Genomic DNA, 10,098 nt, shown 5'->3' with positions numbered 1-10,098 from the left:
GACGGGCGGTGCTCACACTGTGGGGAGGTGTCTGACACTTACCACATGGTGTGGGCCTGCCAGCAGAACCCATCCCTACCCCCTATCCCAAACCCCACCCGAGAGGACTGGGAGGCGACCCTGTCCGGTTGCTGCACCCTCGAGGCCCAAAGGGCCTTAACGCAGCGCGCCCGGGCTGCGGCAAACGCCAATGGGGTACCTGTCTAGGCATCCCACCTAGTGGTTGTAAGGGCGTGACCCTTCAGGTCACGACCCCCAACACCTCTCCCTATGATTTAATAAATGTTTTCACCACCACCACCCCACCACCGACTCTATCCCCCTCCCCACCCCCGCCTATCCCACTCCCAACAAATCGTCTGAAGGCGACTCCAGACCCGAACTCTTTCTACCCCTCAGCTTCTATCCCACTTCCGTCATGTTTCCCCAGAGTGCACTCTCTGCGGAGAATCGCACGCCACCCTGGACCACATCCGCTGCGGGTGCCCTGCCGATCCTTCTCCGCAGGGACAGCCCGCCATCGGTACGTGGGAGGAATGGGAGGCCCTCCTTGCGTCGCAGGACCTGGACACGCAACTTCTCTGTGTGAACCGGGATGCCAGTGCCATGGCCCTACGTGACCTGGACACATGCGCGTAATGTGAGGGCTGTGCGGTGGCCCTGAGACCTTGCACGGTATAAACTCGCTTTCTTAAAAAAGTTTTCCATCCATCTGCTATAGGTTCCCCTTAACAGCTGATCATTAGGCGTCATTACAGGCACTGAAAGCCTGCATGCGAATCCGCGGCGCCGAGAACGTGAGCCCGCGCGCTTATTTCTCGTCGACGACAACATGACTGCGCGTCACCATGTCATCAGGCTAAGGGGCAGGAATCGTCTGCTCGTTCTTTGTGAGCTTGTTTCGTTTATTGTTTTGGTAGATATAACCTTATAATGAATTGCTCAGAGCTTAAAATGGGCCTCAGAGTAGGTTTCGTGGTCATACACCACTCTATACTTGCGTGAAAACCGGAAAGAATAAGTTAAACATGAGACCACCATCAAAGGTAATCTAATCGGGTATGCCAGTGTTTGCTTCCGTCTTCTGGTATGAAAGCTTGGCTTCTTATTACGATAGAGGAACAATGGAGTCATCAGCTGTATCAAGGGATCGGCGTTTGAACCTTGTTCCATCTCAGTTGTATATTGGTGCAGCGCACTACACTTCTACGCACCGCGAGAGCTACACCGAAAAAAGCTGCACACGAGAACGAGGCATAAGCGGTGCACCTTAACGGGGTGGCGACGCTGAGAAATAAAGATCATGCAAGTATGATAGCGTGCTGGTGGCTTGAGCGGAGCAGATGGATGTAGCTTACCGTAGCGTAAAACGGAAACAATCTTGCGTCTTTTATCGCGGCAGGCGCCCGTGAAGCAGAAGGAGGAAGCAGCGATCCAGCGACGATGGTAACCAAAGGGATGTCACTCACCACCTATATCACACGACTGACCAGCAGCAGCTGAGACGCCAGGCGGCTGCTGTGTCTCGAACAGGATATCTCCTGACCTCACCTTTTGCTGTTCCCCAATCAAATTTCACCCCTCTCTCTCGGCCGAACATTTCAATTTCCACCTGCCACGGTGGACAGGTTGCCCACAACCCGGTGGGCAGGAGGTGGGCCACCTGCATCGTGACAAAGACAGACGCCGGCTTTTCTCGATAACAGGACCTCTAATGGTATGGCTGGAAACCAAGACTGGCCATGACAGAGGCGAACAAAGGTAGAAAACACTAGTGCAGCACTAGCAGCTGAAATGGTTTCAATTTTTAGTACCACATCGCTGTTGCTATCCTCTGCAATACTTTGTCCTTGCGGATCTCGACCTCTTTAAAGAATGTGCAAAGACTGCATGATGCCGTTTACGAATTCATTTTATTTATTTCAAGAATACTTCCAAATGGTACAAGGTACGAAAGTACAAAAATCATACGAAAAAAAGGGGGTTAAGGCGATGTGATGCAGCTCTTTACAATGAACCAAAAGTGTAAGAGCGAAGTGAATACAAGCAAATGATACAACGCCAAGAAAAAGAACAGCAGCAAGGAAAGTACATTGCACTCTAGACACACTAACGCGAGACAAATTAAGCAATAGCGGGCAAAAATGATTCTTGGGATAAATTGTTGCGAATTTCCCTTGGAAGGCCATTCTACTCGGAATAGTGTGTGGAATGAGTGAACGTGAAGAGGATTGTGTCCTGCATTTCGGCATCAAAATTTCCTCATATTTATTTCCGGTTTGGGGCGTACTATTATAATGCATGTAGCTATCAAACTTCACCTTTGTTTTATTATGCTGAACAGCATTTTTAATCTGTGCAATTTGGGACGAGATTCTGCGGTGGGAAGCCCAGATATTTTGGGAAGACTATTTGCCGAAACATGCCTCCCATATGCGTGGCTGAAAAACCTTAGTGATTTATCAAAGAGTCACTGAAAAGTGAAATGACGAGCCTGCAAATAGGAACGTTTGGAATAGCGGGAAATTTATTCCAGTATCCAATATCGTGAGCGCCGTGTGAACATTAGGAGGGTACCTTCAGAGAACCATCACACGTGAAGGCAGGCCTGTTCGCAACTAGCGATTGAGTCAAACCGGTTGGAGCCGATCAAACAGCGCCGTTCCCGGAGTACTCGGTTTGAGGCCATGACGCAGCGCGCGCTGCCTTCGAGCCGCATGTCCGCGAAGTAGGGGTACTTGACCTGCTCCGAGCTGCATGTGGCGGTGACGGGCGCGTCGCACTGGTGGGCGTAGGCCGTGTCGTTTCGTTTCGGCTGCAGGCACTCTGTGTCGCATTCTCGCCGGGAGCGGAACACCCGTCTGCCCTGAGACGGGCAGTTGCCCAGCGGAAAGGCCCACTTGGTGCAAGCCGATCCGTCAAAAAACCACCATGTCTCCACCACATCCAGCCTGCGGGCGCGAACAGCGGTGACAGAACAGGCTCCGTTATTCTCAGCTTTCATGGCCACATGAAAAGTGGCCTCCAAACAAGAGCGTCTGCAGAACTTGGATGGGGGAGGAGGTAGGTTAGCGTCAAAAAGGCACTATTTATGCTCTAAACTACGCACAGGAAACAAAAATTAGAAACAAAAAATTAGGGGTAGGCTTAGAGGCAGACAATGGATTTTATTAATGAAGAAAAAATACGCTTAATGAGCAAAATGCGAAAAGTTACTATCACTTAAGCGTGCTAATCAAGCTTTGTAGTTCTGCTTTTGCATAAAAATTGGCGGGGCTTAGCTTTGGTTAAGCCTGGTAGGTTGCGAAAGCAAAAGTGCAGCGCCTCCAACAGAAGGAACGCAGTGCGCCGCGTCTACAGGTCACGCATGGCTACCGGTCGCCGCTGTGCGACGACTCGATTTGGTAGCCCATCTCTCACCCTAGTATGACGTCAGAGGTCATTCTAAAAGTAAAACGTGGCTACCGTCCGCCGCTACGCGAAAGGCCGTTCATGAGCGTAGTATTGCTTTCGCAATAAAATACCCGAAATTCAACAGGGGGTGGGGGTGACCTCTCTACCATGCCCCCTTTTTCGGACGCCCATGCCTCCAGACAATTTGCGGCGTACGCAATATTTTGCGGTCACGGAGGCGTTTCTCTTCGAAGCTGTTGACTGTTTTGGGAAGAACATGCACGGTGGTCGGTGACAGCACTTTTCATGTCTTTGGCGCCCGTTTCTGCGTTTAGCAGCGTCGCCGTTGTCTGTTGTAACCAACAGTGGACACCTTAGTCGCGGATTAAGCTGCGAAACCAATGGAGCGGGAGCTTGGAAAGCAGAGCGAAGGCGCATAACTGCCCTCTTGGAACTGCGGACACCTCAATCGTGCTATAAGCTACGTGGCGGTAGTGCAGATGTGCGCTGCATGCATTTGCATTGACAACGTTGTGCCAGAAACGCGGCGTTCATTGTGTTCATTGGCATTGGCGTTGACAACGTTTTATGCTCCGATCATTTTAAGGACAGGAAGTCACATAACTGGCTCCCTGGGTCAGTGGACGCCTCAATTGCGTTTAGAGGTAGGTGGTCTGATGAGAGAGATGTGGGCTGCGTGCGTTAGTGCTGACAACGATGAGCGAGCTCACGCGATCAACCATCTCGCGATCACCCTGCCTGGGTGGCAGGGTGGGTGGGGACTTTAATGTAGATATAAATGCAAACAGTAATTTGGACGCAGTTGTTCCTGCGACGCGCGTCTTTTCTTGCCTTTTTCTCTTTCCTCTTATCTCTTACCTCTCCCCTATCTGCACGTGGCAGCGGTGGTGGCTTGGCTCGAGCCAGTAGCAGGCCCGTGCAATTTCCTTTTCATCCTTCTCTCAGTCACAACAACAACAACAACTTACCACTTATGCGGGAGACCACCCCGTTCCTCACGGTCGTAACGCCTCCCACAGCTGTGACAACCTCGCGTACTTGCATAGACCTCGTATTTGAGAACCAGGCACTGGTGCAGCAAGTCGAGCATATATCCATCTATTTTCCCGACTATAAAGCTTCTTTCTTGACAATCAGCAACTGTTAGTGGAGTGTTTCTTGAAGATGTAATATGAGTGAAAAATAACAAGTTGTCTTTAATTGTACATATGTGTCTTACACAAATTCTTTGCCTTAATCTGTCGAAAAGCTCGAACAGCTGCTGAGCTGCGCTCAAATTTCGCATTAGGAAGTAACGTATTCGTCGGAAATTTTTTTTCGTGATATCTCATTTAGAGGTTTCATCTACACGGTTCTGCAGGCAATGCACGCAAAGTGGGAATAGGAAATGAACATGGGCAGACCATGCAAGGAAGAAAAAAGAGCCAATCGTCGCTTAGAGCATCGCATTGTAGTCCGAGGTACTCTAAATACCGCAGGGGCCGAGATTCAGCTGAACAGACGAGGTTGGTAGGTTTTCAGGGAAAGGAAGGCTGGAACCAGTGGAAGAGACAAGTGAAAACCAATGGCAGAAGTATTTCTGATGGAAGCTGATGGATGTGCTGACTGCGCAGAATTAGTGCAAATAGTTCATTTGACTAATAAACAGGAGCGGTTTCCCCTTATGCTGGTCGCGCTGCAAAATTTCATTTCTGCCAAAACCTTATAGAGGACGCCAAGGCAAATTTGGGAAAAGGAGAGGTATAACAGAATTTTATTTCATTTCTGTCAAAACCTTATAGAGGACTCCAAGGCAAATTTGGGAAAAGGAGAGGTATAACAGAATTTTATTTCATTTCTGTCAAAACCTTATAGAGGACGCCAAGGCAAATTTGGGAAAAGGAGAGGTATAACAGAATTTTTTTCTGGCTCCTGCACAAAACAGCGCATCGGGTCTGCAGTTGAAATGACTATTAGGCTCCTTCTTTTGCACTTGTGCCTTTCCTTATGCTTACCTCGCACACTCGGTAAAGAGGGTTGCCTCGTGGCAGCGGTCGCGCTCTCGTCCCTTGGCCACATGCACGCAGCTGGACAGGCAGCTGCCAAGGCTCGAAAACCGGTTGGCGCCACGATTGCACACGTGGGCGCTGTCGACACTCGTGGACACGCAGGCATGTGACGAGGGGCTGTAGAAGACCTCGCTCTTGTGGCGTGAACAGTAGGTGTAGAAGTGGCGGCCGCACTCCTGTGGTAACTGCCACTGAAAAAGACCGTCGGCGAGGGTAGTTGTTTGGAGAGCCTCGTTAGTGCCCGGAAAAATTCAAGATTGTCAAGCATAAAAAGTGACCCCGAAAAGCTTAGCCCATTAAAATTATTGAGAGCAGTTTCGCTTATTTTGCCCATGCAAGTGAGGATAGCCTCTGTGGAGGAATGTCTTCGAAATTCTCGGCGGAAGCCACCGCTACCCCCCGAGTACATCCAGCACGAAAGCCACGAATGTGTCTTCAGGGCATGTTCAGTAAAAGTAATGCATGCTTGCTTCGGTCAACACAGATCACACATTGTGCGTCTGAAGGCGCTTCTGATTTGGCAACATGGTTTACACTCCTCCGCCTAATCGATTTGCTAGAGTCCACAAAAGTAGCCTGAAGCCCAGGGTGTGCTCAGGCCACCTATTGTTTTCTACCAAGGAGGCAAGTTTTTTGCACTATAAGCTACACTTCAAGTTCTGTGGAATAGCCATTGCCCATGCCCCCAAGGCTATATATATGTGCAGATGTAGCAATGCAGGTACCCAGGTGAAGCCTAAGCAACTGCAACTCCTTGCATCTGCCGTCTATGACCGTGACCGTGGTAATCTCCAACAGTTTACTCTTCCTCGCCTATGTGCCTGAGTCACTGGTGCCGCGATATCTCGCGATATCTGTGAGTAAACTGTTATCTACGACCATTCCGGTGCGAGCCATAAGTTCAGGGCAATCCACTATGCCTCCAACTGTAAAGATGCAGGCACACGCTATGACACAAGCGTTTTTCTACAAACATTGGCTAAACCGAGAAATTAGGAAGCACACCCCAGTGCCTCAACTAGAATGCACACTGGACGGTTTCAGCTCACCGTACGATTCCTGGTGTTTTGCGGATGGCGGCGCTTCGGACTTGCTGGTTTGTCGCGGTGCAGGGCGGTTGGCATAGGTAGGTCGCGATGCGCCGCCCAGCGAGTTTTGATGGTGGAGTGGGCGATAGCGGTAGGTCTGCCTTCAGCCGGTTTGTTCAGCGGCTGGATCGGTGAGGCGTGCTTGACGCCGCCGGGGTGAACGTGTCCCACCACAAGTGGCACTGGCGAAGTTGCGGGCAGAGCGGATGGCTTTTCCAGGTCTATGGTGAGCGCTACGGCGATCAGCACGGTGAGCAGAACTACAAGCAGCGCCCCTATGCCCACAGTGCGCAGCAGCACTGACTTCGCACGGTCATCCGATGGCTCTTCTGGGGAGACGTCTGCATCCAGGAAGGGCTCGAGGGTCGTTGACCACGGGGGAGGGCTCATCCAGTGCGGGCGTGGCGGCATCATGTACCTTTGCGCGAATAACCCCGTTGGAAGTGGGAGCGGTCTACACAGTGGGGCCGTAGGCGCAGCCATGGGCGCGATTATCGGTGCGTAGTGGGGTCGGTTAGGGCCCCAGAAGGCACTTCTGACGCCGTAAGGTACCGGCGCGAGCTGCGGGACATATCTCGCAAGGTATGGTACCGCTGGCGAGGAAGGCTGGGTGATTTCATCGGTGGTGTCTTCGGTGGCGGGCTCAGCGAAGGACACCCGCCGGTCCTTCGTTTGTGGGGAAGGGGTCGCGGAGGGAGCTTTTCGGTCCTTCGAAGCAGCGATCATGGCTCACCTGGGCGGTGTTACTTCTTCCTTTCTGTCGAGATAATGATAGCCTTGATGATGCTTACAGCTTTCGCGCATGAGCGCGGGTTGCGACGAGGCAGAAGAGTGGAGTAAAATAATCAATGGTTCCGGGAGGCACAAATGTACATTGTACGAAAAACTTCAAAGCATTTGATCTACTTGAAGCATATCTCGTCTTTGGAGGCTTGTAAAATAACTTATAGGAGACAACGGGTATAGCAGGCACGACTGGGCACATGCTGCACTTGTCACTGTCCTTTTGGATCGCTTGTTTACAAAGTCACCTCTGTCCCAGTTAAATATCAGATATGACTACCGACCAATTAGCCCTATTAAGCGCGTTAGAAGGGACGTTTCGCTGGATCGCCGTCGACAGATTGTGTCATCACGCCTAGGTGTTGTGGCACCACCGTCGCCGCCCACAGTTTTGCAGGCGTGCAAGGAAGGCATTCCAGAAGCGCGGAAAGGCAACTGAAAAAACGCCAAAATCAACGGCATACCATGGTGTTTGCAAGTGCCACATCCAAGAGGGCTACGAGAAGATTTTTTTTTTTTTGCTTGCTTCCGTCTTGGCCGCAAGAAGAAGTGGTGGTGCCGAGATAAATTGAGGTGGTTAGACGAGCAGGGCAAATCCGCATGCGGTTCATTTATTCGTTGCTTTGTCGCGCAAGCTTCAATTTGCTTCCCCTTTACCTCTTCCCCTTTAGGTAAGTGTGTCAGTGTGTAGGAACAAGTCAAAACCGTTGGATGTGATTGAACTTGCCTTCCTAGAAAAGTTTTAATTTTTTTGTTCGCGCATGCCAAATCAAACCATGTCGTCGTTTTATTGATTTTAATGTTCAGGTATTGCAGTTGTGAGAAAAAAACCTGGTCACCTACATATGCTGTGTAAAGTAAAGGTGCCGAAAACCACACACATACACACACAGTTATGAGTTGTGAAAACCACACAGTTGTGAATGGCGCTCTGGCCCGTTCTCTTGTCTTGTGTGTGTGTGGTTTTTGGCGCCTTTACAATGAATTAGCAACTAGCACAGCAAGAAGTTCTCTTAACCTACATATGCCATTCACTTTTTAGTTTTTATCGGTGTGCTTTGTTATTAGATTATTTTATCGTTTTTACGGCTGCTCTTTACACCATGTGTCTTTCTTCGCTACGTAGTCATCCATTGCACTCTGTTCACCTTTTGCCATCTGTTTTGAGACTTCATCATGTTTTATGCTTACCACCCTCTTACGTTCGTTTCGGTGTTATAGCCATTTACACCTTATGACGTCAACTGCTTCTGATTACATCTGCCACTTCCTTCCTATATATTAGACACGTTGTGCTCAATATCAGTTGTAAGTCAGCGCTGGTGTTGCAAGTTTCTTCCCGCCGCCCTTGTCTTGTCTGCGCTGTTTTTGGGCAAGTAAGGCAACACGCTTACTCACTGAGCACACCAATTGGCAAACCGTGCAAGCCAGCGGCCGACGCCCGCAAGAGCAAGTATTTTGTCGGGAATGCGAAGCGACGTAATCCACCACCCAGCATATGTTGACAGTGTTCCCCGCATTACACTAGTGTGAGGCTCTCCCCAATGATACTATTAGACGCGTATGTAAGCTGTATGTTCTAAAAAAAATTCACCCGGCAGGCGTTGCTCGCTGTATAGAGCAACTAAAATCTACATCACTTCAACCAAGGATCACAAGCACACTTGAGATTGCTTACGTGTAAGAAGGCGTAAGTCCGACCGCTCACTTTGTAAACGCGGGCGCCGTGCGGTGCGGCGTGATGTAACCTTTTGCTACGCACGTCTCAGTTCTACCTCTGAATGGCTTTACGTAGCTGCCCTCGAGGCACCGCCACACCCGTTCTGATCTGCGCGCTAACTTAATGAATGCAGTCGCCGCCGTACCGCGGTGAGGGTATGACGCTATTGCTAATGGGTTAACCGCCGTATATGCAGAATTGGTCTTCCTCTACTTAATATTTGTAGATCCCTGCCAGTCCTCGTACCACATCTGGCGCAGCGATGTTGAGGTTAACCGTGATGCGCCATTGCCCTTGGGAGGCAGGTGGTGCCACCGGTCAGACTTGTGCGATCCAGGTTTTCCGGGCAACCTCGCGCGACCAATAATTTAACTGCCACCTGCCATATTCGAGTGTAAGCACGCACGCACACGCACGCACGCACGCGCACGCGCGCGCACACACACACACGCGCGCGCGCGCACGCACACACACACGCACACACACACACACACACACACACACACACACACACACACACACACACACACACACACACACACACACACACACACACACACACACACACACACACACACACACACACACACACACACACACACACACACACACACACACACACACACACACACACGCACACACTTATTCGTGCTTAGAATGGGATACATTGAATCTCAACCATACACAAAGGAGCCAAAAGGAGAAATGAGTGCCGGCAGCATCGATTTTATTATATCGGTTTTCGTAAAACGTGCGCGTGCTGATAGGCTTCATTTAGATGTGTGCATGTTTGGCCATAGCAAATAGAGGTGTAGCAAGATCTCTTTGGGGCAGACAGCCTTGCTTTCTCGCCGCCCGTGCAGAAGCTGCTAGAGAACTGAAGCGAATACACGTTCGGGGGCGAAATTTATAGATAGAGCAATCCTCTTTTGGTGATGTCACTCGGCTCGCACAACGCATCATCTACTTACTGGGAATTATCACTGAATGCCACTCCTACGATTCCTGTCGTGTTCACTGGTGAACCCACCCACTGTGTGTGTGT

General features: G+C 50.3%; 1 protein-coding gene across 1 annotated transcript; it reads right to left on the bottom strand.

Moving 5' to 3' along the window:
• Positions 1–2,590: 2,590 nt before the first annotated feature.
• On the bottom strand, positions 2,591–7,276 carry LOC149333064 (uncharacterized). Its single transcript, XM_089555974.1, has 3 exons — positions 6,512–7,276; positions 5,409–5,653; positions 2,591–2,951 (listed from the first exon to the last, which is right to left on the bottom strand). The coding sequence occupies exons 1-3, from the start codon at positions 7,274–7,276 to the stop codon at positions 2,591–2,593; spliced, it is 1,371 nt and encodes a 456-aa protein (XP_089412100.1).
• Between the last annotated feature and the right edge of the window lie 2,822 nt (positions 7,277–10,098).

This window comes from Amblyomma mixtum, chromosome 8 (genome assembly GCF_055824585.1).
Source record: "Amblyomma mixtum isolate Tamu chromosome 8, ASM5582458v1, whole genome shotgun sequence".
NCBI lineage: Eukaryota > Metazoa > Arthropoda > Arachnida > Ixodida > Ixodidae > Amblyomma > Amblyomma mixtum.
This window is presented reverse-complemented; position numbering and strand designations above follow the sequence as displayed.

Coding starts and splice junctions, on each gene's coding strand:
- LOC149333064 (XM_089555974.1), bottom strand. CDS start 7,276: ATGATCGCTGCTTCGAAGGACCGAAAAGCTCCCTCCGCGACCCCTTCC. Junction 5,654..6,511: donor AAAACACCAGGAATCGTACG/GTGAGCTGAAAC, acceptor GGTCTTTTTCAG/TGGCAGTTACCACAGGAGTG. Junction 2,952..5,408: donor CTCTTTACCGAGTGTGCGAG/GTAAGCATAAGG, acceptor TCGCGCCCGCAG/GCTGGATGTGGTGGAGACAT.